The sequence below is a fragment of the Chlorocebus sabaeus genome, chromosome 1, assembly GCF_047675955.1.
Source record: "Chlorocebus sabaeus isolate Y175 chromosome 1, mChlSab1.0.hap1, whole genome shotgun sequence".
Classification (NCBI taxonomy): domain Eukaryota; kingdom Metazoa; phylum Chordata; class Mammalia; order Primates; family Cercopithecidae; genus Chlorocebus; species Chlorocebus sabaeus.
This window is the reverse complement of record NC_132904.1, coordinates 8,510,997-8,536,594: the sequence shown is the minus strand read 5'-3', so window position 1 is coordinate 8,536,594 and position 25,598 is coordinate 8,510,997. Positions and strand designations below refer to the sequence as shown.

At 50.1% G+C, this 25,598-nt stretch overlaps 2 protein-coding genes and 1 long non-coding RNA gene across 10 annotated transcripts in view; 1 reads left to right on the top strand and 2 right to left on the bottom strand.

Moving 5' to 3' along the window:
• The window catches only part of LOC103226939 (uncharacterized), a 33,499-nt gene extending 19,451 nt beyond the window's left edge, over positions 1-14,048 (bottom strand). For all 3 annotated transcript variants that reach the window (XR_005240228.2, XR_012092721.1, XR_012092720.1), the window contains exons 1-2: positions 13,896-14,048; positions 5,631-5,802 (exon numbers count right to left, since the gene is read on the bottom strand). This is a non-coding gene — a long non-coding RNA (uncharacterized lncRNA). The remainder of the gene's footprint in view (positions 1-5,630; positions 5,803-13,895) is intronic.
• Positions 14,049-14,238: 190 nt separating this feature from the next.
• Positions 14,239-21,952, top strand: KAT5 (lysine acetyltransferase 5). 5 transcript variants are annotated; one of them, XM_007983179.3, is made up of 14 exons: positions 14,239-14,345; positions 14,445-14,511; positions 14,844-14,912; positions 15,000-15,136; positions 15,426-15,581; positions 15,671-15,745; positions 15,842-15,916; positions 16,563-16,811; positions 16,889-16,978; positions 19,311-19,451; positions 19,533-19,626; positions 21,245-21,404; positions 21,534-21,615; positions 21,710-21,952. In XM_007983179.3, exons 1-14 carry the CDS (start codon positions 14,334-14,336, stop codon positions 21,842-21,844), a joined length of 1,542 nt encoding a protein of 513 aa, XP_007981370.1. In that variant the 5' UTR covers positions 14,239-14,333; the 3' UTR covers positions 21,845-21,952. The 5 variants fall into 5 exon arrangements, with proteins under 5 accessions (XP_007981370.1, XP_037853388.1, XP_007981470.1 ...); XM_037997460.2 differs by having other exon boundaries at positions 15,399-15,581; XM_007983279.3 differs by lacking the exon at positions 15,426-15,581.
• Positions 17,063-23,577, bottom strand: RNASEH2C (ribonuclease H2 subunit C). 2 transcript variants are annotated; one of them, XM_007983634.3, is made up of 4 exons: positions 23,257-23,552; positions 22,890-23,065; positions 22,693-22,812; positions 17,063-17,378 (listed from the first exon to the last, which is right to left on the bottom strand). In XM_007983634.3, the coding sequence occupies exons 1-4, from the start codon at positions 23,426-23,428 to the stop codon at positions 17,370-17,372; spliced, it is 477 nt and encodes a 158-aa protein (XP_007981825.3). In that variant the 5' UTR covers positions 23,429-23,552; the 3' UTR covers positions 17,063-17,369. The 2 variants fall into 2 exon arrangements, with proteins under 2 accessions (XP_007981825.3, XP_007981651.3); XM_007983460.3 differs by lacking the exon at positions 17,063-17,378 and adding an exon at positions 22,330-22,458 and having other exon boundaries at positions 23,257-23,577.
• Positions 23,578-25,598: the final 2,021 nt, after the last annotated feature.

The window sequence follows — 25,598 nt, the reverse complement described above, 5'->3', positions numbered from 1 at the left end:
GACATCTCTTGCCACCTCTCCCCAACTGCTACCTCCTGCTATCTCTGTTGTCTGTCTTGCCAATTGCTCTCACCACTTCTAATTGCTATCTATTGGTCTTTCTGTCCTGTCTCACCATCCTGCCAATTGCTGACCACCAATTGCCAATTTTCTCCTCTCTACTGTCTTACTGCCTGTCTGCTAATTGCCAATCACTGCCATCTCTGCTGTCTTTGTGGTCTTCATGGTCACCAGGTGATGCAGAACAGGTGAGCCCCCAAATTGGGGCTTAGCCTGGGAGGGTTCTAGGGTTCACACAGGAAGGAATTCAAGAGCAAGACAGCGGTATTAGAGAGCAGTTTTTTTTTTTTTTTTTGAGACGGAGTCTCGCTCTGTAGCCCAGGCTGGAGTGCAGTGGCCGGATCTCAGCTCACTGCAAGCTCCGCCTCCTGGGCTTACGCCATTCTCCAGCCTCAGCCTCCCAAGTAGCTGGGACTACAGGCGCCCGCCACCTTGCCCGGCTAGGTTTTTTTTTTGTATTTTTTAGTAGAGACGGGGTTTCACCGTATTATCCAGGATGGTCTCGATCTCTTGACCTCGTGATCCGCCCGTCTCGGCCTCCCAAAGTGCTGGGATTACAGGCTTGAGCCACCGAGCCCGGCCTAGAGAGCAGTTTTTAATTGAATGGTACTGCTCTTTGTGGAGCAGGGATAACTCATGGGCAGTGCATGTACAGCAGGCAACCTATGGACTCTTGGCAACCATATTTATATTCGCTTATACTCATTTTTAATTATATGCAAATAGAAGGGTGAGTTAATGCAAATTGATGGAGGGATTATTTAGAACTTTTTAGGAAAGGGTGGTGACTTCTGGGTCATTGGTGTGGAAAGGCGTGGTAACCTCTGGGTCATTGCCATGGCATTTGTAAACTGTCATGATGCTGGTGGGAGTGTCTTATGCGAGGGAGCAATGAGGGCAGCTAGGGATTGCTTTTGTCACCATCTGCTGGTTCTTTCCCAACAAGTCCTACTGGTCTCCTCTCTCGATTTTAACACTATTAATTCTCTGATTTCATGTGTATGGGATGTCTTTCCATTTGTGTCCTCTTCAATTTCTTTCATCAGTGTTTTGTAGTTTTCATTGTAGAGATAGTTTACCTTCTTGGTTAGATTTATTCCTAGATTTTTTTTTTTTTTTTTTTTTCAGCAAGATAAATGGGCTTCTTCATTTCTTTCTGAGCTAGCTCATTTTTGGTGTGTAGAAATGCTAATGATTTTTGTATGTTGATTTTGTATCCTGCAACTTTACTGAATTCATTATTAATTCTAGGAGTTTTTTGGTTTTCCTAAATATATGATCACATCATCAGCAAGGAGGGAGTTTGACTTTTTCAATCTGGATGCCTCTCATTTCTTTTTCTTGCCTGATTGCTCTGGCTAGGATTTCCATCACTGTATTGAATAGGGGTGATGAGAGTGGGCATTCTTGTCTTATTCCAGATCTTAGAGAAAAGACTTTCAGCTTTTCCCCATTTAGTGTGATGTCAGCTGAGGGTTTGTCATATCAATAAATTGTTATGAAGTAAGTTCCTTCTATTCCTAGTTTGTTTGGAGGTTTTATCATGAAAGGATATGGAATTTTATTAAATGCAATTTAATAATTGTTTCAATTGAGATAATTATATGGTTTTTGTCTGTGTCTCCTGGGCTCAAGTGATCCTCTTGCATCAGCCTCTTGAATAGCTAGAACTACAGGCATATGGCACCACACACAGCTAATATTTTTATTTTCATAGAGATGGGGTCTTGCTACATTGTCCAGGCCATTCTCAAATTCCTGCCTCAAGTTATCCTCCTGTCTCAGCCTCCCAAAGTGCTGGGATTACAGGTGTGAGCCATGGAATTTCTGTATACCATTTAGAATCAGCTTGTCAATTTCTATCAATCCAGTCTGCTGAGATTTCGATTGGTATTCTTGTTTGAATCTATAAAATTGAATCTCATTCTCAAAATGAGAAAGGCTTCTTGGAAGCAGTGTATTTTGTTTTTTTTTTTTTAAAGATGGAGTCTCGCTCTGTCGCCCAGGCTGGACTGCAGTGGTACGATCTCGGTTCACTGCAAGCTACGCCTCCTGGGTTCACGCCATTCTCCTGCTCAGCCTCCCGAGTGGCTAATTTTTTGTATTTTTAGTAGAGACAGGGTTTCATCATGTTAGCCAGGATGGTCTCGATCTCCTGACCTCGTGATCTGCCTGCCTTGGCCTCCTAAAGTGCTGGGATTATAAGTGTGAGCCACCGCACCCGGCCAGCAGTACATATTTTAATCAAATGTCTAGAATATGTCATTATTAACTGTTGCCATGGAGCAATATGATATAATCTGAATAACTGTTAAAATTAAACCCTTAATTCCAAAAAATGAAAGATAAGCTTTGGTGTGAATGTGAAGAAATTGGAGCCCTAGTGCCTTGTTGGTGGGCATGCAAAAAGGTACAGCCACTGTGGAAAACAGCCTGGCAATTCTTCAAAAATGTAAACACAGAACTATCCTGTGATGAAGCAATTCCAATTCTAGGTATATATCCAAAAGAACTGGGCCGGGAGCGGTGGCTCACGCCTGTAATCCCAGCTCCTCAGGAGGCTGAGGCAGGAGAATCACTTGAACCTGGGAGACAGAGGTTGCAGTGAGCCGAGATCGTGCCATTGCACTCCAGCCTGGGCCACACAGCGAGACTCCATCTCAAAAAACAAACAAACAAACAAAAAACAAAACAAAAAAGCAAAATCTGAAGTCAAGGACTTCAACAGGTATTTGTACACCAACGTTGAGAGCAACATTATTTACAATAGTCAAAATGTGGAAACAATTCAAATGTCTATCCACAGATGAATGGAGAAACAAGATGCAGTATACACATACGATGGAATATTCTGTGGCAATCTGAAGGAATGGAATTTTGGCATACGCTACAGCATGGATCAACCTGTGTCACATTATGCCAAGTGACATAAGCCAGACACAGAGGGACACATATTGTGTGATTTTACTTATATGAAGTACCTAGAATAGGCAAATTCATAAAAACAAAAAGTAGGATAGAGATTACCAGGGGCTGAGGTGAGGGGAATGCGAAGTTTTGCATAATGGACACAGAATTTATGTTGGGGACAATGAAAAAATACCAGAGACAGAAAATGGTGATAGTTGCATGACATTGTAGATATACTGAATGGCGGTGAATTGCACACTTAAAATCAGTCAGACAGGCCAGGTGCGGTGGCTCTTGCCTGTCTGAAAGGAATTTCTCCTTTCACTTCTGTCAGTTTTTGCTTCATGCATTTTGAATTATTGAATGCATACTGTTATGACTTTGATGTTTTCTTAATGAAGTAACTCCTTTATAATGATAAAATATCTCTTTTAATTCTCAGTAGTATTCCTTGTTTCTCATATGGCGCTCACCCAAGTCAAATGACTGATGTATCTCCAAGTCATCCCATCCTTGCCCTCCAGCTCTACCTTGGATGGGAGTCTACATCTCAAAAGTTCCTGAGATTATGTTCCCTACCCTCCTAGGCATGACGGATCTTAAATCAGAGATTAAGTTGAGTTATGGAGAAAATAAAGAAATAAAATAAAGAAAGTAAAGGTTTTCTTCTTTGTTGTCACTACTGGCTGGAGGCTGGGTGCTCTTAAATGTCACGGACAAGTGCCACTCTATTCCTCCCATGCTCCCTGCATGCCAGCTTGTCCCATGGTGTCCCTTTGTTTCTTTTCTTTTCTTTTTTCTTTTTTTTTTTTTTTGAGGCAGGGTCTCACTCTGTCACCCAAGCTGGAGTACAGTGGCACGATCTCAGCTCACTGCAACCTCCGCCTTCCAGGTTCAAGTGATTGTCCTGCCTCAGCCTCCTGAGTAGCTGGGACTACAGGCATGCGCCATCACGCTCAGTTATTTTTGTAGTTTTAGTAGAGATGGGGTTTCACCATGTTGCCCAGGCTGGTCTTGAACTCCTGACCTCAAGTAATCCACCTGCCTCAGCCTCCCAAAGTGCTGGGATTATAGGTGTGAGCCACCACGCCCAGCCACATGTGGCATTTTAATTCGGCAGGAAAGGGTGGAATTATGTAATGAGAGGCACTGCAGTCAGCTCACTCCCCACCTGGAAGAAAATGCACCTGGGCCTGTCTGTTACACTAGCCCACAAAACAAATTCCAGAAGAGATTTATTAAATGAAAAAAAAAAAACCCACAATATGAATCTTGTAAGAAAATGTAAAATATGAGAAGACCTTCTCAATCAAGACTGGAAACCCAGAAGTTAGGAAATGTGACTATTTAAATGTATGCATGCCAAAAGAGGCTGGAGACAAAGTACAGGGACAAAGGAGAAACTCAGAAAAAATGTCTGCACAGCTGAAGACAATAGCAGCTTAATACCACCCCATAAAAGGGGTTTTTGCAAATCAAGAAGTGGACAACACAACAGAAAAGCGAGCTAAACATACAGAGGAGCAATTCACAGAAAAAAATTCCAGTGGCCAACAAACAAAAGAAAAGGTGCTGCTTAATCAGGCTAAACAGTCGGGAAATGCAAAGTAAAGTTATACTACTACACCCATCAGTTTGGCAATAATTAAAAAGGCTTTGGGGCCAGGCATGGTGGCTCATGCCTGCAATATCAGCACTTTGGGAGGCCGAAGCAGGAGCGTTGCTCAAGCCAGGAGTTGGGGTACATATTCTCAGGACCTCTTGAGACTGCACCTCAGAACAAAAAAAAATTATATATATATATATGAGATATGGTTATATATGATATATATACTATATCTATCTGTATAACATATATATAAAATATGGTTAGGCTTTGTATTCTCACACGAATCTCATCTTGAATTGTAATTGCCAGGTGGAGGTAATTGAATCATCGGGGCAGCTTCCCCCATGCTGTTCTCATGACAGTGAGTGAGTTCTCATGAGATCTGATGATTTTATAAGGGGCTCTTCCCCCTTTGCTCTGCACTTCTCCTTCCTTCTGCCTTGTGAAGAAGATGCCTTGCTTCCCCTTCACCTTCTGCCTTGATTGTAAGTTTCCTGAGGCCTCCCCAGCCATCCTGAACTGTGAGTCAATTAAACCTCTTTCCTTTATAAATTACCCAGTCTCAGGCAGTTCTTTATAGCAGTATGGAAACTGACTAATATTATATATATGTTTTATATATAATATACATATATATGTAAACTTTAACATCTATTAATGATGGGGATATGAGGAGATGGAAATTTTCATGCTTTTTTGTGGATGAGATGTTAATTTTTTTTTTTTTTGAGACGGAGTCTCGCTCTGTCTCCCAGGCTGGAGTGCAGTGGCGCGATCTTGGCTCACTGCAAGCTCTGCCTCCCGGGTTCACGCCATTCTCCTGCCTCAGCCTCCTACAGGCGCCCGCCACCACGCCTAATTTTTTTTGTATTTTTTTAGTAGAGACAGAGTTTCACCATGTTAGCCAGGATGGTCTCAATCCCTTGACCTCGTGATCCACCCGCCTCAGCCTCCGAAAGTGCTGGGATTACAGGCATGAGCTCCCACACCCGGCCAGAGATGTTAATTTTTAAAAACTTAGCTAATATCTAGTAAAATAGAACATTCTTACATTTTCAGCCCAGCAATCTCATTCATGGCTTAGATGCCTCTTCCTCCAGGAAGCCTCCGGACCTCACAGTCCCAGCTGCTTGTGGGTTGTAAACTGAATATCCAGCAACAGGTCTGTTTCCCCTGTTCACGGGGCTGTGTCATCATCCAATTGCACCAGCACCGTCCAGTGCCTGCGCAGAGGAGACTCTTAGTGAACATCTGCTGGACGAATGGATCTGACCTCATGTCACCCTGCGAATGGCATAGGTGGTCTGCCAATTTGACAAGTGAACCATGAAGGCACAGCTCTCTGGTGACTTAACCAAACAATGGAGCTGAGACACCATTCCAACACAGACACTACTTTCCTTCCAACCCAGTGTTCAACCCACTGCTAGGCCTGCTCCAGGTGAGTGACCAGAGCCAGCAGAGACCCGGAAGGACAGACCTCACCTCAGCAAAGAAGCTGGGGGAGCTGTCTGAGTGGCCGAAAGAGTGACTGGCAGGCAGGAAACAGCCTGTAGGTGCTGTGGGGTGTTTTGTTTTGTTTTGGAGACAAAGTCTCACTCTATTGCCCAAGTTGGAATGCAGTGGTGCAATCTCAGCTCACTCAAACCTCCACCTCCCGAATTCAAGCGATTCTCATGCCTCAGCCTTCTGAGTAGCTGGGACTACAGACCTTTTCCACCACACCTGGCTAATTTTTTTGTATTTTTAATAGAGACAGAGTTTCACCATGTTGACCAGGCTGGTCTTGAACTCCTGGCCTCAAGTGATCCACCTGTCTTGGCCTCCCAAAGTGCTGGGATTACAGGCGTGAGCCACCGCGCCAGGCCATGTAAGTGCTGTATTTGATCCTAAATATGAATGTGGGGTTTATCATTCTAGTTTACAAGAGCAGACTTTTGTTGTGATCAAGTCCTCTTAACCACAAATAGAGTGCTTAAGTATTTTCAAATATCCTTCTTATGCCCATTGTTGCAAAAATGCAACATGTCTGATTGAGCATTATTGGTTCTTGCTCCATCTGACCTAATAAGCACACTTTCACACGTCAAGTGGTCTTCTGAGGCATAAGGAAAATTTGACTTGTGCTCTGCCGAGGACCATCCTGAAGATAGAGGGCTCATGTAGGCTTTTCAGAATTTTAATTTCACCCAAAATATACTTCATTGTTTAAAAATATTTTAGTGACTCTATACATAATACCTTTGACCATATATGGAGAACCAAGGAACATAATGACGCTGGTTGGTTGCTTCTAAGTTCAGTGGACAAAGTGATTACAGAAAACGATGGGTAGGGCGCGTTGACTCACACCTGTAATCCCAGCACTTTGGGAGGCCAAGGCAGGTGGATCACAAGGCCAGGAGATCCAGACCATCCTGACTAACACAGTGAAACCCCATCTCTACTAAAAATACAAAAAATTGTCCAGGCGTGGTGGCAGGCGCCTGTAGTCCCAGCTACTCAGGAGGCTGAGGCAGGAGAATGGTGTGAACCTGGAAGGCAGAGTTTGCTGTGAGCCGAGATCGTGCCACTGCACTCCAGCCTGGGCAACAGAGTGAGACTCTGTTTAAAAAAAGAAAGAAAGAAAATTATGAACTTAGGGATTCTATCTGTCTGCTTCAGAGGCAGATACTGAGCCTCAAATCTGCTAAGACTGCCCTGAGTGAGAGTCTTATCTCCTGTAGAGAAAGAGCTGAAATTGTGGAAAAACAGACACAAGCTCTTATCATGCAAGTGGCTGACCTGCAACGAAAGAGGCATGCACAGCCTCACCAGGTGTCTACTGTTAAGGTGAGGGCATTGATTGGAAAAGAATGGGATCCTGTGACTTGGAATGGGGATGTGTGGGAGGACCCTGCTGAAGCTAGGGGCACTGAGCTTGTAAACTCTGATGAATCTTTTTTTCCAGAAGACACAACTTGCCCATCCCCAGTAGCAGCAACATCCTCTCCCCAACCCATGCTATCATTAGCCTTTCCATCTTTGTCTGAGAAGATAAAACCTGTTCTGCCTGAGGCAGTTGCCAGGCAAGATAATGTTGATTCTCCTCAGGAGCCACCCCCAACACCTGTTTGCTTTAGACCTATGACTAGACTCCAATCCCAGCAGGCCCCTAGAGGTGAGGTTGAGAGTGAGCTATACTCAAAAAGAACTGTTTGAGTTCTCTAATTTATATAAACAGAAATCTGGAGAACAAGCATACAAATGGATATTAAGGGTATGGGATAATGGTGGAAGAAACATAGAGTTGGATCAGGCTGAATTTATTAATTTGGGCCCACTAAGTAGGGACTCTGCAATTAATGTTGCAGCTCTGGGAGTTAAAAAGTTTCTAATTGTTTATTTGCTTGGTTAGTTAAATATGAATTAAAAGATGGCCCATTGTGAGCAAGCTGGAAATGCCTGATCTCTTTGTTTAATGTAGAGGAAGGTATCCAAACGCTTAGGGAGATTGCGATGGTGGAGTGGATTAGTCAAATTAGACCTACTCATCCCAGCTGTGAGGGTCCAGAACCTATATCCTTAACCTATGCCTTACAAAATAGATTTGTGAGGACAGCTCCTGCATCTTCGAAGAGCCCTGTAATTGTTCTTCTCTGTATGTCAGATCTAATGGCAGGAACCACAGTCACTCAACTACAAAATTTAAATACAATGGGAGTAATTGGGTCTTGAGGTGGCAGCGGCAAGTGGAGGCATTCAACGGTCAAAGGCAAGGTGGGAGTAGCTACTGTAATGGACAGCAGAGGCAAAGTGGCAACCAGAATAGTCTGACTCGTGTAGAGTTCTGGCATTGGCTAATTAATCATAGTGTTCCTAGAAGTGAAACTGATAGGAAGCCTACTTCATTCCTACTTAATTTATACAAGCAGAAAACTTCTAGGTCAAATGGACAAAAGACTAATTTGAAATATAAAAATAGAGAATCAGGGCCCTTCAATCAATTTCCAGACTTGAGCCAGTTTATAGACCCAAAACTCCTTGAATGAAGGGGAGACCGGGTCCCCTTGAGGAAGGACCCCACTAGATTATTGACAATTTATGCACTGAATCGCTCACCCATCCTTCCCCAAGCACACATCTGGCATTTTACCAGGGTAACTGTCCACTGGGAAAAGGGAAATGATCAGACATTTCAGGGACTACTGGACACTGGCTCTGAGCTGACACTGATTCCGGGGGACTATAAATGTCATTTTGGTCTTCCAGTTAAAGTAGGGGCCTATGGGCCGGGCGCGGTGGCTCAAGCCTGTAATCCCAGCACTTTGGGAGGCCGAGACGGGTGGATCACGAGGTCAGGAGATCGAGACCATCCTGGCTAACACGGTGAAACCCCGTCTCTACTAAAAAATACAAAAAACTAGCCGGGCGAGGTGGCGGGCGCCTGTAGTCCCAGCTACTCGGGAGGCTGAGGCAGGAGAATGGCGTGAACCCAGGAGGCGGAGCTTGCAGTGAGCTGAGATCCGGCCACTGCACTCCAGCCTGGGCGACAGAGCGAGACTCCGTCTCAAAAAAAAAAGATAATTTAAAGTAGGGGCTTATGGAGGTCAGGTAATTAATGGAGTTTTCCTCAGGTCCGACTTCCAGTGGTTCCGGTGGGTCCCTAGACTCATCCTGTGGTCATTTCTCCGGTGCTAGAATGCATAATTGCTGTAGACATACTTAGCAGCTGACAGAACCCCCACATTGGCTCCCTGACTGGTAGGGTGAGGGCTATTATTCTGGGAAAGGCCAAATGGAAGCCATTAGAGCTGTCTTTACCTAGACAAATAGTAAATCAGAAACAATATCGCATCCCTGGAGGGACTGCAGAGATTAATGCCACCATCAAGGACTTGAAAGACGCAGGGGTGGTGATTCCCACCACATCCCCGTTCAACTCTCCCATTTGGCCTGTGCAGAAGACAGATAGTTCTGCACGATATGCAGGCACCACCCAAAAGTGGACAGCTGCAGTGCTACAGCCCCTTCCTAGGACATCCCTGAAGGACAGCGGTGAAGGGAAATCTTCCCAGTGGGCAAAACTTTGAGCAGTGCACCTAGTTGTGAACTTCAAATGGAAGGAGAAATGGCCAGATGTGGGATTATATACTGATTCATGGGCTGTAGCCAATGGTTTGGCTGGATGGTCAGAGACTTGGAAGAAGCATAATTGGAAAATTGGTGACAAAGAAATATGTGGAAGTATGTGGATGGACCTCTCTGAGTGGTCAAAAACTGTGAAACTATTTGTACCCCATGTGAGTGCTCACCAATGGGTGACCTCAGCAGAGAAGGATTTTAATAATCAAGTGGATAGGATGACCTGTTCTGTGGACACCACTCAGCCTTTTTCCCCAACCACCCCTGTCATCGCCCAATGGGCCCATGAACAAAGTGGCCATGGTGGCAGGGATGGAGGCTACACATGGGCTCAGCAACCTGGACTTCCACTCACCAATGCTGACCTGGCTACGGCCACTGCTGAGTGCCCAATTTGCCGGCAGCAGAGACCAACACTCAGCTCTCAATATGGCACCATTCCTTGGGGTGATCAGCCAGCTAGCTGGTGGCAGGTTGATTATATTTGACCTCTTCCATCATGGAAAGGTCAGAGGTTTGTCCTCACTGGAATAGACGCTTACCCCGAATATGGGTTTGCCTATCCAGCACGCAATGCTTCTGCCAAGACTACCATCTGTGAACTCATAGAATGCACCCTCATGGTATTCCACACAGCATTGTCTGACCAAGGCAACATCCTGAAGCAGCTGGATTGACAGAACGGTGTCAGGCAATCCGCCCGCCTCGGCCTCCCAAAGTGCTGAGTCTGTCTGTCCCAGGCTGGTCTGTCTCTGTCACCCAGGGTGGAGTGCAGTGGCATGATCTCGGCTCACTGCAGCCTGGAACTCCTAGGCTCAAGCGATCCTCCCTTCTCTGCCTCCCAAGTAGCTGGGAACACACTGCCACGTCTGGCTAATTAAAAAAAATTTTTTTTGTAGGGACGGAGTCTCACTCTGTTGCCAAGGCTGGTCTGTAACTCCTGGGCTCAAGCGATCCTCCCACCTCTGCCTCCCAGTGTTGGGATCACAGCCGTGAGCCACTGGACCAAAAAAAAAAAAAAAAGAAACCTAATATACAAAACAACGGCTGGGTGCGGTGGCCCTAGCACTTTGGGAGGCTGAGGTAGGCAGATTGCTTGAGCTCAGGAGTTTGAGGCCAGCCTGAGCAACATCTTTTTCTTTTCTTTCTTTCTTTCTTTATTTTTTGGGACTGAGTCTCTCTTTGTCGCCCAGGCTGGAGTGCAGTGGCGTGATCTTGGCTCACTGCAACCTCTGCCTCCTGGGTTCAATCGATTCTCCCGCCTCAGCCTCCTGAGTAGCTGGGACTACAGGCGCCTGCCACCAAGCCCGGCTAATTTTTGTATTTTCAGTAGAGACGTGGTTTCACCATATTGGCCAGGCTGGTTTCGAACTCCTGACCCTGTGATCCACCTGCCTTGGCCTCCCAAAGTGCTGGGATTACAGGTGCGAGCCACCGTGCCCGGCCTCTTTTTTTCTTCTGAGACAGAGTCTTGTTCTGTCGCCCAGGCTGGAGTGCAGTGGCACCATCTTGGCTGACTGCAACCTCTGCCTCCTGGGTTCAAGAGATTCTCTAGCCTCAGCCTCCTGAGTAGCTGGGATTATGGGTGGATGCCACAAATGCCCAGCTAACTTTCGTATTTTTAGTAGAGATGGGGTTTTAACATGTTGGCCAGGCTGGTCTCGAATGCCTGACCTCAAGTGATCCGCCCGCCTTGGCCTCCCAAAATGCTGGTGTCAGAGGTGCATGAACCAGAGCAATTCTATCTAAAACAGGAGCTGGGTAAAATGAGGCTGAGACCTACTGGGCTGCGTTCCCAGAGGGTTAAGACATTCTAAGTCACAGGATAAGATAGGTGGTACGAGATACAGGTCACAAAGACCTTGCTGATAAAACAGGTTGCAGTACGGAAGCCAACTAAAACCCACCAAAACCAACATGGCCACTAGAGCGACCTCTGGTCGTCCTCACTGCCGCACTCCTACCAGTGCCATGACAGTTTACCAGTGCCATGGTAGTGTCAGGAAGTTACTGTGTATGGTCTAAAAAGAAGAGACATGAATAATCCACCCCTTGCTTAGCATATCATCAAGAAATAACCATAAAAATGGGCTGGGTGCAGTGGCTCCCGCCTGTAATCCCAGCACTTTGGGAGGCTGAGGCGGGCGGATCACAAGGTCAGGAGATTGAGACCATCCTGGCTAACAAGGTGAAACCCTGTCTCTACTAAAAATACAAAAAATCAGCCGGGCATGGTGGCGGGTGCCTGTAGTCCCAGCTACTTGGGAGGCTGAGCCAGGAGAATAGCGTGAACCTGGGAGGTGGAGCTTGCAGTGAGCCGAGATAGTGCCACTGAACTCCAGCCTGGGCGACAGAGGGAGACTCCATCTCAAAAAAAAAAAAAAAAAGAAAAAAAAAAAAAGAAATAACCATAAAAATGAACAATCAGCATTGAGTTCCTTTACTTTCCTAACAAACTTGCTTTCACTTTATGGACTTGCCCTGAATTCCTTTTTTTTTTTTTTTTTTTTTTTTTGAGACGGAGTCTTGCTCTGTTCCCAGGCTGGAGTGCTGGTGGTGCGATCATGCTCACTGCAACCTCCACCTCCTGGGTTCAAGCGATTCTCCTGCCTCAGCTTCCCGAGTAGCTGGGATTACAGGAGGGCACCACCACGCCTGCCTAATTTTTGTATTTTTAGTAGAGATGGGGTTTCATCATGTTGGTCAGGCTGGTCTTGAACTCCTGACCTCAGGTTATCCACCTGCCTCGGCCTCCTAAAGTGCTGGACTCGCCCTGAATTCTCTATTGTGTGAGATCCAAGGACCCTCTCTTGGGGTCTGGATAGGCCCTTTCCTGTTAACACTGGGATTGCAGGCGTAAGCCACCATGTTCAGCCACCTTTGAGGCAGGAAAATAGGGTCTGGAGGCAGGCAACATATAAGGCCGACTCACATTTCAGTTATGACAGGAAATATCCTCTCCTTAGGGCATACACCCTAAATGACTTTGTAACTTTACTTCATCCTCTTCATTTACACAGGGCGTATCCCAAGTAACCAAGAGTATTTAAACTCCAACAAATCCTGTAACTGGCTCCTATGCTCAGCCGGCCCCCACACTGGAGTGTACTTTCATTTTCAATAAATCGTTCATTCCTTCCTTGCTTTGTGCGTTTTGACCAATTCTTTTTTTTTTTCTTTTTTGAGACAGAGTCTCGCTCTGTCAGCCAGGCTGGAGTGCAGTGGCATGATCTCGGCTCACTGCACACTCCGCCTCCCGGGTTCAGGCCATTCTCCTGCCTCAGCCTCCCGAGTAGCTGGGACCACAGATGCCCGCCAAAACGCCCGGCTAATTTTTTGTATCTTTTTTTTTTTTTTTTGGTAGAGACAGGGTTTCACCGTGTTGGCCAGGATGATCTCCATCTCCTGACTTCGTGATCCGCCCGCCTCGGCCTCCCAAAGTGCTGGGATTACAGGCGTGAGCCACCGCGCCCAGCCGTTTTGTCCAATTCTTTAAGATGCCAAGAATCTGGACACCCTCCACCGGTGACATCTTCACAGTTCTGAGGAGTATTCATGGGGTCTTTTGTAGAATGTTTCTCAATTGGTATTTGTCTGATCTTTTTCTCATGATTAGGCTGGAGATAGCTGGGATTTCAGGTGTGAGCCACCATGCCCAGTCTCCAAATCCTGTTTACGCAAAAATTTTAAAAAATTAGCCAGCCTCGGTAGTGCGCGCCTGTAGTCCCAGCTACTCGGGAGCCTGAGGTGGATCACTTGATCCAGGGAGGCGGAGACTGCAGTAAGCGGAGATTATGCCTCCCTGGCTGCACTCCAGCCTGGGCGACACAGACCTTGTTTCAAAAAAAAAGCCTAATATGGATGGGCGCCGTGGCTCACGCCTGTAATCCCAGCACTTTGGAAGGCCGAGGCGGGCGGATCACGAGGTCAAGAGATCCAGACCATCCTGGCCAACATGGTGAAACTCCGCCTCTATTGAAAACACAAATATTAGCTGGGTACTCCGGAGGCTGAGGCAGGAGAATCGCTTGAACCCGGGAGGCGGAGGTTGCAGGGAGCCGAGATGGCGCCACTGCACTCCAGCCTGGCGACAGAACGAGACTCCGTCTCAAAAATAAAAGAAGCCTAATACACAAAATAAAGCTAGGAATCTTCCCTGAGTCCTCCTGCCTACGGAATGAAGTACACAGACCTGGGGGAGCGTTCGAGCCCCTCTAAGCCCACTTCCTTTCTCCAGCCTCTCGCGCGCAGTTCACTGCCGACAACACCTCCCGCCGCCACAAGGAGACGCCCGAGGACTGCCCTCAGTCAAACCCCAAACGGTATTGCCACGTGACCCGCTCCGCATCCACGTGAACAGCGTCGCACCCGGTGGGCGTCACGTGACAGACTCAGTAGTTCTCCAATCGCTGTGCACGTTGTGGGGTTTCCACCTAGGGCTCGGCCTGAGGCTTGTAACACTCCGTTTTCCCAGGAGTCACAGGGGCAGTCTTGCCCCTTGCAGCTGGGTCGCGGTATCTCTCAAAGGTCCCCCTCTACAGGGGCTTCGTGAGGCCCGGGCCTACAGCGGGCTCGGTCCCGGAAGTGACGTCTCCCACAGGGGCCGGAAGGGGCAGTGGAGGGAGGGAAGATGGCGGAGGTGGTGAGTCCGGTGCCCGGGGCGGGGCGGAGGGAGCCAGGGGAGGTGGGTAGAGCCCGAGGCCCCCCAGTAGCCGACCCTGGCGCCGCGCTGTCTCCCCAGGGGGAGATAATCGAGGGCTGCCGCCTACCCGTGCTGCGGCGGAACCAGGACAACGAAGATGAGTGGCGTGAGTGACGTTGGGGGGCGGGGCTAAGGAACCTGAGGGCGAGGGGCGGGAGGAAGTCAACTGAACCCCCGGGATGGGGAGGGGCCTCTGGAATTATGGGGCGGTCGGGGCGCAGATACTCCCATGAAGGGGCGTGGCTCTTAGCTGCTCCGAGAGGTACAGGGCGGGGCCTGGAAAGGGGTGGCAGTAGTGACTGAAGGAGGCTTAGGAGAGACCTTCTAAGTGCTGGAGCTTAGGGATCCGGCCTTGGGGTGGAGTTCAGGTCGTGGAAAGGTGGAGTCTCATAGCCTGGCCCGGCCCGTCTAAGGCCCCTGCCTATGCTATTCCCATAGCCCTGGCCGAGATCCTGAGCGTGAAGGACATCAGTGGCCGGAAGCTTTTCTACGTCCATTACATTGACTGTGAGTTCTGGGCCTGAGGTGGGGCATCAGGGTAGGGTTGGGGAACAGTCTTTGGCATTCTGTCCTGAGCCATCCCCACTGCTGCAGTCAACAAACGTCTGGATGAATGGGTGACGCACGAGCGGCTGGACCTAAAGAAGATCCAGTTCCCGAAGAAAGAGGCCAAGACCCCCACCAAGAACGGACTTCCTGGGTCCCGTCCCGGCTCTCCAGAGAGAGAGGTGGTGAGTAGGTCCCCCACTTCACCTCTTCTCTCCTGCCTCCTGTTTCTCTTATCTGTTGGCATTAGGGGCTCCTGGATGGGCAGTAGGCGGCTCCCTCTCACCCTGACTTCATCTTGCAAAGGATGGGGGCCGAATTGCACATGTAGCTCCCAGAGTCCAGTAGCTAGTCCTGTGTCCTTCAGAAGGCGAGGGTGGGGTTTGATAATTTTGAGCTGAGGGACCCCTGTTCCCCTTCCCCATTCCACTGCCATCCCCGCCCCAGAGGAAGACCCTGGACCTATCTCTACAGCCGGCCTCGGCCCAGGCCAGCGGGAAGACCTTGCCAATCCCGGTCCAGATCACACTCCGCTTCAACCTGCCCAAGGAGCGGGAGGCCATTCCCGGTGGCGAGCCTGACCAGCCGCTCTCCTCCAGCTCCTGCCTGCAGCCCAACCACCGCTCAACGGTACCCTCAGCAATTCCAGGGACCTTGCTTTCTTCTCAGGTCCCACCTTCTCTACCTTCTGACCCACCTTTGTTGGTTTCTCTCTGCAGAAACGGAAGGTGGAGGTGGTTTCACCAGCAACTCCAGTGCCCAGCGAGACAGCCCCGGCCTCGGTTTTTCCCCAGGTGAGTTTCCCAAACCATTTCTTGTTCCCTTTTTCTCTTCTACTCTCTGGTGGCCTTTTTCAGGCTCATTCCCTTCTTTTACTACTATATCTGCAGAATGGAGCAGCCCGTAGGGCGGTGGCAGCCCAGCCAGGACGGAAGCGAAAATCGAATTGTTTGGGCACTGATGAGGTGGGTCTGGGGAGCAACAGAAGGAGCTGGGTGAAAAGGAACGGATGCAGGCAGGGTGGAGAGTTAGTGATGAGTTTAAAAATAAAGAAGGGGTGGTAGGAGGGGCTAGTGTTGGTGGGATTAGGAGCCAGGCAGAACATGGTTCAAATGAGTCATTGGGGCTGGGTGCCATGGCTCATACCTGTAATCTCAGCACTTTGGGAGGCCAACCAAGGCGGGCAGATCACCTGAGGTCAGAAGTTCGAGACCAGCCTGACCAACATGGTGAAACCTTGTCTCTACTAAAAATACAACAATTAGCCAGGCGTAGTGGCAGGCACCTATAATCCCAGCTACTCAGAAAGCTGAGGCAGGAGAATTGCTTGAATCCCGGAGGTAGAGGTTGCAGTGAGCCAAGGTCATGCCACTGCACTCCAGCCTGGGTGACAGAGTGAGACTCCATTTCAAAAACAAGGGTCATTCGGTGATCTTTTCCACATCATCAATCCCTTAGGATTTCAGGTTTTTTATCCAGAAATTGGGGATCATGGTACCTCCCCCATAGGGTTGCTGTTAGGCTTGCAGGAAACCTGTCAAAGGGCTGTGAGCTGTGGTGTCCTGCTGAGCTGTCTCTTCTAACCTGGTATTTTCCACTGGCCCTGGGCAGGACTCCCAGGACAGCTCAGATGGAATACCATCAGCACCACGCATGACTGGCAGCCTGGTGTCTGACCGAAGCCACGACGACATCGTCACCCGGATGAAGAACATCGAGTGCATTGAGCTGGGCCGGCACCGCCTCAAGCCGTGGTACTTCTCCCCATACCCACAGGAGCTCACCACATTGCCTGTTCTCTACCTGTGCGAGTTCTGCCTCAAGTACGGCCGTAGCCTCAAGTGTCTTCAGCGTCACTTGGTATGAGGGGTCCAGGGAGGCTGCCTTCCCAGCACCCTCCACATTGCCCTTGTTCCTGACCGTCCTCTCTTCCCCAGACCAAGTGCGACCTACGACATCCTCCAGGCAATGAGATTTACCGCAAGGGCACCATCTCCTTCTTTGAAATTGATGGACGTAAGAACAAGGTTAGTGCCTGAGAGGCAGTGGGGCGCTGGGGTGAGTCAAATGACATCTTGCTGAGGTAAACACTGACCAGTCAAGCCAGCAGATCAGTTCACCCCATTTTTATTGAGTTCCTGCTGTCTGGCAGGTGTTGGTAGCCAGGAATGAGACAGTCTGTTCTCTGACAGCTTAGTCCATGGGAGAGACAGACATACCAATGACCTCTTAGCTCCCAGTGTCTTAAGTGTCATGAAACAGAGGGCAGGTTAGCAGGACCCAAAGGAGGTGGTTGGCAAAGCTTCACAGAGGGTTACTTTGGAGCCTTGGTGGATGACAGTGGCTGAGGCAGTTTCTCGCAGTGGTGCTGAGGAGGAGGCATGGATGCACAGAGATGGTCTTTGTGAAAGGCACAGATCATTCTGGCTGGGAGGCAAAAAAGGGAGGAAAAGGGAAGGCTCTTAACAGGGGACAGAGCTCAGGTGATGAAGATGCTGTGTTAACCACCATTCTGTAATTATTAACGTGGACCTGGGCATCCAAGTGGCAGTACCCAGCAGTAGGTAGTTAAAAAGCAATTTCTGGGCTGGGCAATTTCACGTCTGTAATCCCAGCACTATGGGATGCCGAGGTGGGTGGATCACGAGGTCGGGAGATCGAGACCATCCAAACACGGTGAAACCCCGTTTCTACTAAAAAATACAAAAAATAAGCCGGGCGTGGTGGCAGGCGCCTGTAGTCCCAGCTACTCAGGAGTCTGAGGCAGGAGAATGGCGTGAACCCGGGAGGCGGAGCTTGCAGTGAGCCAAGATTGTGCCACTTCACTCCAGCCTGGGCAACAGAGTGAGACTTTGTCTAAAAAAATAAATAAAACAAAAAGCAGTTTCTGGCTGGGCACAGTGGCTCATACCTGTAACCCCAGCACTTTGGGAGGCTGAGGTGGGCCAATCACTTGAGTCCAGAATTTCAAGACGCCTGGGCAACATGGAGAAACCCCGTCTCTACTAAAAATAAAAAATTTGGCCAGGCACGGTGGCTCATGCCTGCAATCCCAGCACTTTGGGAGGCCAAGGCAGGCAGATCATGAGGTCAGGAGATTGAGACCATCCTGGCTAACACGGTGAAACCCCATCTCTACTAAATATACAAAAGAATTAGCCGGGCGTGGTGGTGGGCGCCTGTAGTCCCAGCTACTCGGGAGGCTGAGGCAGGAGAATGGCATGAACCCGGAAGGCGGAGCTTGCAGTGAGCCGAGATAGCGCCACTGCACTCCAGCCTGGGTGACAGAGCGAGACACTGTCTCTAAATAAACAATTAATTAATTTAGCTGGGTGTGGTGGTACACATCTGTAGTCCCAGGTACTTACTCAGGAGGCTGAGTTGGGATAATCACCTGAGCCTCGCAAGTCAAGGCTGCAGTGAGCCATGACTGCGTGATTGCACCACTGCACTCCAGCCTGGGCGACAGGAATGAGACCTTGTCTCAAAAAAAAAAAACCCCGCAATGTCTGAAATGCAGGAGAAATCATGTGCAGAGATAAGGTTAAGCAGCATGATTCATAATTTTGCTGGGGTAACCCCTAAGGCAGTTATTTTGTTAAATTACATAATTCCTTAACTCTGTCATAGAGTAGCAGATCAGTTCCCAGGAGATGTGACTGTGGATGTAGAATGTTAGGTTTTTGTGTTTTTTTTTTGAGACGGAGTCTCTGTTGCCCAGGCTGCAAGCTCCGCCTCCTGGGTTCACGCCCTTCTCCTGCCTCAGCCTCCCGAGTAGCTGGGACTACAGGCGCCGCCACCTCGCCTGGCTAATTTTTTTGTATTTTTAGTAGAGATGGGGTTTCACCGTGTTAGCCAGGATGGTCTCAATCTCCTGACCTCGTGATCCGCCCGCCTCGGCCTCCCATAGTGCTGGGATTACAGGCGTGAGCCACCGCGCCCGGCAGAATGTTAGGTTTTTTAACAGCTAGACTCCCAAAACTGTTGGAGAGAGCTTCTCTGAGGAGCGGTGGTCGGAGTCTGACTTTGGACACATTAGTTTGTTGATTGCTGTTAAAAACATTACAGGGTGGTGGAGTCTCCCGGCCAGGCTTAGATGGAGGTGTGCAGAGCAAGTCGGGAAACTTGCCCGACTGAGCAGGGAGGCATTCAGACCCATCACACATCTGGCACACAGGCTTTTCAACACTGAGGAGCAGCCCTGCGTAAGCTGCGGGCTGGTGGGGTGGGTCAGGCCCAGCCAGGGAAGAATAGTCATCACCTATCAGTCTGGGGCATAGCACAAACTGGTTGACCCTGAACCACTGGCCAGGCTCAAGGCAGGATACCCAGAATGGTGACAAGCCTTTTCTCTTGCAGAGTTATTCCCAGAACCTGTGTCTTTTGGCCAAGTGTTTCCTTGACCATAAGACACTATACTATGACACAGACCCTTTCCTCTTCTACGTCATGACGGAGTATGACTGTAAGGGCTTCCACATCGTGGGCTACTTCTCCAAGGTCAGTGCCTGTTCAGGCTGTCCCTGTGCCCTATCCTGAGCCAGGTCCCTTCCCTGACACTCACCTGCCCCCCTTTTCCAGGAGAAAGAATCGACAGAAGACTACAATGTGGCCTGCATCCTAACCCTGCCTCCCTACCAGCGCCGGGGCTATGGCAAGCTGCTGATCGAGTTCAGTGAGTATGTGTGCTGCGGCCAGGGGGCAGTGCACCCATCATCGGTGCCTCATAGGCAGATGTGCCAGGCTACCGTGATTCTCAACCGTGGCTGTGCAGCCCGGTCTCTAGGGGAGCCAGCCAGAAATAACAGTGGCACTCTCCCAGAGTTCTCTCCATTCAGGCTGACTGCCCTGCTTATCTGGGGTAGGTTCTCAGCCCCACAGTTTGCTCCTTGGCCAGGGTTCTAAGTGCCACTCAGCTTTCCCCAAGTCTGACTTACATGCTCCTGCCTGGGGCCATGGGCAGGTTAGTGAGCCGCTGGTGCTCATGTATCTGGTAACGGGTGTCCCATGATACAAGTCCTTGGGCAAGGACCAGTGGTTAATGTCCCCAGTTGTCCCCTGAGCCGTGCAGGCAGGTGTCCAAAATGCTATCAACAGATACACGTAAGCATGGAATTGTCCCTTGCTCCTCGTGTCCAGTGAGGTCAGTCTCTTAAAGCCAGAAGGGACTCTGACCTTCATCACACATGAGCTCTTCAGTGCCCTCCCCAACCCTGAGGCTCCTTCTCCTTCTCAGCCTCTTCCCTATCACCCCGCGTTCTATCTCACCACTCACTTGGAATAACTAAGCTCTGACCTGAGAAAAGAAGAGGAAGTTCTAGCTGTTTGCCTGGTGAAGACACAGAGGCTTTACTTGATCAAGGTTATGGTCCATTCGAGAAATTTATTGGTTAAGTGATGCCCAGATGGGGTCTCATCCTCAGAACTTCTCAGCCTGGTAGCACAAGTGGATGCTTGAAGAAACTCAGTCTTGGAGCTCAGACTGCAATGGAGATGGGATGTGGGTGGGACTACCAAGGGGCTAAGGTCCATTGTGAGGGTGAGGAAGGGCTTCTAGAAGTCACAAACATCCCAGGTCCCTGGTGGGGAGAATGAAGACACTGCCCAAGAGATGTGAAGCCACTCAGGGCTGTGCAGGGTCAGGATCTCACTGGGGACTGCCTCCCAGTGCCCAGCTACCAGCATGAGTTGGAGGGAAACAGCCATGGTGGGGGCCAGTCACCTGGCTCTCAGGAATGGTCTCCCCAACTTGGGAAGCACCTTGGTGCACCTTTTCTCCTTGCATCCTCACAACCACCCAGTCAGGCCACTCATGTCTTAACAGCAGCTGACACTCCCAAGATCCCAGCTAGGAGGACTGATTTGACTGAGAATTCAAGCATTCTCAGGCCTGGATTAGAGACAGGAATCTGTCCCCACTTCCTTCCTTACATGCCCAGACATGGAGCCTGGGATGGCAAAGGAAAATTGGAGGCACTTTCTTCCCCTGAGCCATTTTCCCTGCATCCCCTGCCCATAAGCCTTCACTGGCCTCTGATCACCCTCGTGGTTGAGTGCAGCTGCTCCTCTCAGTGCTCTCATGCCCTCCACTGTGCTCAACTCCCAGGGGAAGAGTGAATACTCGTTAGTTCTTCCTGAGGGAACTGAGGCGCAGAGAGGTGGAGGCCACAGAACTGCCAAGTGGCAGGGCCATGATGGGAACTAGGCAGCCTGCCTTGGTGACCTGTATTTTTAAATGTTGCTTATGTTCATCTGTGACCTCTTACTCACCCTCTCCTGCTCCATTGCTTTAGGCTATGAACTCTCCAAAGTGGAAGGGAAAACAGGGACCCCTGAGAAGCCCCTCTCAGACCTTGGCCTCCTATCCTATCGAAGTTACTGGTCCCAGACCATCCTGGAGATTCTGATGGGGCTGAAGTCGGAGAGCGGGGAGAGGCCACAGATCACCATCAAGTGAGCCTGGCACTGCCTACCTGGGGGTACATGGCATGGCCTGTCTGTTCCTGGGCTTTCTCACTCCCTCCTGGGGCTCCTGGGGACAGATGAAGGTCCTCAGGGGACCTGACCTTTGCTCTCCTACAGTGAGATCAGTGAAATCACCAGCATCAAGAAGGAGGATGTCATCTCCACTCTGCAGTACCTCAATCTCATCAACTACTACAAGGTAGGGAGGCAGGCAGGGTGGAGACAGGTGTGTGGGATGCAGAGTGCAGGCCCCTGTGGGCAGGCCACTTGCTGAACCCATCTCCTCTGCCCAGGGCCAGTACATCCTCACACTGTCAGAGGACATCGTGGATGGCCATGAGCGGGCCATGCTCAAGCGGCTCCTGCGGATCGACTCCAAGTGTCTGCACTTCACTCCCAAGGACTGGAGCAAGAGGGGGAAGTGGTGACCAGGCACTGCCCACTGCAGTGCTAAGACAGCAGGACTGGGGCTGATAGCCTACCCCGCCCCCACTGCAGCTCCCACAAAGCACTCTAAGGGAGATGGGGCTGAAAAGCTCGAAAAGGAGGGGACAGGCCTGGCAGGGCCCATTGGTGCCCGGCACCAAGGTGAGCTCAGGGCTCAGGCTAACTCCAAGGTCAGCTGGCCACAGGCCCAGGCCTGCTCTGAACCAGGGACCAGAGGGAGCCAGGCAGCTGTGTACAGTGGGATGGGGGATGGGGGAGCTCTGTACAGAGGGCTGGTGGTTGTAAAAATTTCTTTTGTAAAGTAGAAGTTGGGGGTGGGGTGGGTGCTGGCTGCAAAAAATTCTGGCTTCTCTTATCCCCATTGCCCACGGCAATAAATTGTTTCTATATGCCAGAGCCATGCAAGGTTCTTGGGGGAAAGGGGTCCATGCTGGCTTAGGGGCTCTAAGGTGCCCGGACTCACAGGTGCTGTAAAGAGCTCCTTTATTGGGGTGATGGAATCAGTGGTTCCAAAGAGCTGGTTTACTGCTGTGAAGGGATTGCAGCTTTGAATTTCAAGCTCTGGTTCTCAGTCCTCGGGCACCTGTGCGTGAATCTGCAAGAGGAGTCGCCTCTACTGTTGGACTTGTAAGGCAGGGCGGCAGGCTGGCCCCCAGAGCCGGGGAAGGACTCAGCTGTTCAGAATAACCCCTTCTAGACATGCTAGAAGAGTGGTCAGGGAGCTACGCTTCCCACGCACCACCCAGTAGAATCCTCCAGACTCCGTCTGCCCAATTGTGCTCCCCAGCCCATCCACCCGGGGACAAGACGGAACTCCTCATCTACTCACCGCTGCCGCAAGACTGGGCCAAGTTAGGGCCCCACGCACTTTGGCATCCGGGCCAGGGATGGTCTCCAGACCCCACAGGGTGAAGTGGCTGAAGCTGGCAGTGGCTCCAATGAAGCGGTCCTGAGGAAGGGGCCTGGCTCAGCATGGGGACTACAGCTCCCGCCCGCACCCCCTTTCAACCCTATCCCTTTGCTCACAAAGTCCCGTTCCAGCGGCGACTCTTCTTGGTCGTCAGTCCCGGAATCCCGCAAGGGGTCTGGCTTCCCCATGGACACTTCCTTCTCTTCCGTCACCATCACGTATCCCACGAGGCCAGGCGGCACCGCCACCTCCTCGCCCCGTAGACAGCGGCCCCGAAATGACACTTCGAGTCCTGGAGCGGGAGGCGCAAAGAGCCTCAGGTAGGACCCACACTGGGCCCAGGACCTGAGCCCTGCGGAGCGAGCCCGGAGCTGCCCTCCCGCCACTTCCGGACGCACCACGATCCCCGGGAGCCCAGGAGATGAGGGGCGCGCGGAGCGGCGCGGGGGCTGCCGGGAGCTGTAGTACGGCCGCGATGCTCACCCTCGGGGCCCTGGCGGATGGCGGGCGTGAAGAAGCGCCCCACCGGGGCGGGCCCGTCCACCGCGACCTCGCAGGGCAGCAGGTGCAGTGTGATGGGGGCGGCGTCGCGCAGCGTGGCGGAGCGCAAGTGGACGCGGTGCCTCTCGATGGCCGCCTCGTCGCCGCTCTCCATCCTCGCTTCTACGCGACGCAAGGGCTCGCGGGTTGGCGCTGAAGCTGGTGCGGAAAGCGCGCAGGGCCTCTCAGGAAGCCCCCGCAGAGCCTCACGGGAAGCCGCCGCGGAGCTGCACGGGAAGTGTAGTCCCCTTACCCCTAACGCTTTCCCTGGGTCCAAGTCCCAGGACTCCCCTCCCTCCCCTTCCCCGCCCTTCCCTTCCCTTCCCCGCCCCGCCCAGTCCCTCCCCTCCCCTCCCCACCCCACCCCGCCCCTCGCCTCCCCGCCCCTCCCCGCCCCTCCCCTCCCCTCCCCGCCCCGCCCCTCCCCTCCCCTCCCCTCCCCTCCCCTCCCCTACCTTCCCCTCCCCTCCCTTCCTCCCTTCCTCCCTTCCTCCCTTCCTCCCCTCTTTCCCCTTCCCTTCCCTTCCCTTCCTTCCTTTCCTTCCCTTCCTTCCCTCTTTCTTTCTTTTTCTTATTTTTTATTTTTTAGAGTCTCATTCTGTCGCCCAGGCTGGAGTGCAGTGTCGCGATCTCAGCTTCACTGCAACCTACGCCTCCCAGGTTCAAGCGATTCTCCTGCCTCAGCCTCCGGAGTAGCTGGAATTACAGGCGCGCACCACCACGCCCACCTAATTTTTGTATTTTTAGTAGAGACGGGGTTTTGCCATGTTGGCCAGGCTGGTCTCGAACTACTGACCTCAGGTGGTCCTCCAGCCTTGGCCTCCCGGGGTGCTTGGATTACAGGCGTGAGCCACCGCGCCCAGCAGGTTTTTTTCTTGTATTGTTTTTAATGGGACATGATCGTTGTAAAAATCTAAAACGATTCTAATCTCTTTATATTGGTTGGTGGATGGGTTCTTCATTTTTAGTTTATTAGGGACATCAACCCTTTTCTCAAATGCACTGAAAATGTTTTATCTGTGGTCTGTCTTGCAAACCTGTGTAAAGGTGATTTTTGGTGGACAAAGACTTATTTTTGTTGTTGTTTGGTTTTTTAGACAAGGTCTCACTCACCTAGGCTGGAGTGCAGTGGTTTGATTGGCTAACTGCAGCCTCGACCTCCCAGGCTTAATCCATCCCCCAACCTCAGCCTCCCCTGTAGCTAGAACCACAGGCCTGCGCCACCACGCGGCTAATTTTTGTATTTTTGGTAGAGGCAGAGTTTTGCCATGTTGCCCAGGTCTTGAACTCCTGGACTCAAGCTATCTGCCCTCTTTGGCCTTCCAAATCACGCTGGAATTACAGGCGTGAGCCACTGTACCCAGGATAAAGACTTATTTTTTGTAGTCAAATTTATCAACATTTTTCAGTCTTTTAGATTTCACAATTTTCTTTTTGGTTTCTCAACTTTTCTCTAATGTTTATTTGTTCAGACACCCAACTTAGATATATTCTTTCAAGTTCTCACATAAACACAAAACTGGAAATTTAGATTTAAATTGCGTTTAATTTATACATCCCTGGACATCTTGGGAGCTGGCCTTGGTATTCTGTGGAACATAAATTTCAGAGAACATCAGCGTCGGACAAGGTCGCTCTGTGACCATGAGGGAGCAAGACAGAAACAGAACCCCTCCATCATCACATCTGAACGCTGGCAAAGGTGAACACTGTCCAAACCACAAAAGGCATGAAACATCCCTCTTTCTCCCACAGGAAAGTGACTTGTTTTTTTACCAATTACAGCACTAGCCTCCAACTAATCTTCTCTCCTGGGCAAGATTCATTAAGATAGTCCGTCACAGACATACCCCCACCTCTGACAGCATCCAAGCCAGAGAGAAGCCTGGCTTCCCTAAACCCTGACTGAAATCACTGAACATTGGCACAAATCCTCCTTTAAGTCCTTTCTAGCACCTTCTTACTGAAATGCCCCAGAGTGCAGGAGTAATATGCCCAATTTGTTCAACCGCAGATGTATTCCTGGTGGTCTTTGGCTAGAGTGGCAGATTAATTTAGAAAAAGGCTTGCTTTAGTTTTCTATCACGAAATACATAATTCCATTTATTCACATCTCCTTGGATATCCATACAGTTGTGAGGTTTTGTTCATATATAATAGTTATTAATACATAATGTAAAGTTTATTTCTTCCTAGGTTATATTAATAATTGTTTGTATTAAAAACTGAGGGGCTGGGCATGACTGGTTCACAGCTGTAATTCCAGTGCTTTAGGAGGCCAAGAT

Coding starts and splice junctions, on each gene's coding strand:
- KAT5 (XM_007983104.3), top strand. CDS start 14,334: ATGGCGGAGGTGGTGAGTCCGGTGCCCGGGGCGGGGCGGAGGGAGCCA. Junction 15,137..15,425: donor GCTCTCCAGAGAGAGAGGTG/GTGAGTAGGTCC, acceptor CTATCTCTACAG/CCGGCCTCGGCCCAGGCCAG. Junction 16,979..19,310: donor TTGATGGACGTAAGAACAAG/GTTAGTGCCTGA, acceptor TTTCTCTTGCAG/AGTTATTCCCAGAACCTGTG.
- RNASEH2C (XM_007983460.3), bottom strand. CDS start 23,428: ATGGAGAGCGGCGACGAGGCGGCCATCGAGAGGCACCGCGTCCACTTG. Junction 22,813..22,889: donor CGCCGCTGGAACGGGACTTT/GTGAGCAAAGGG, acceptor CCCCTTCCTCAG/GACCGCTTCATTGGAGCCAC. Junction 22,459..22,692: donor GGCCCAGTCTTGCGGCAGCG/GTGAGTAGATGA, acceptor CTCCTCTTGCAG/ATTCACGCACAGGTGCCCGA.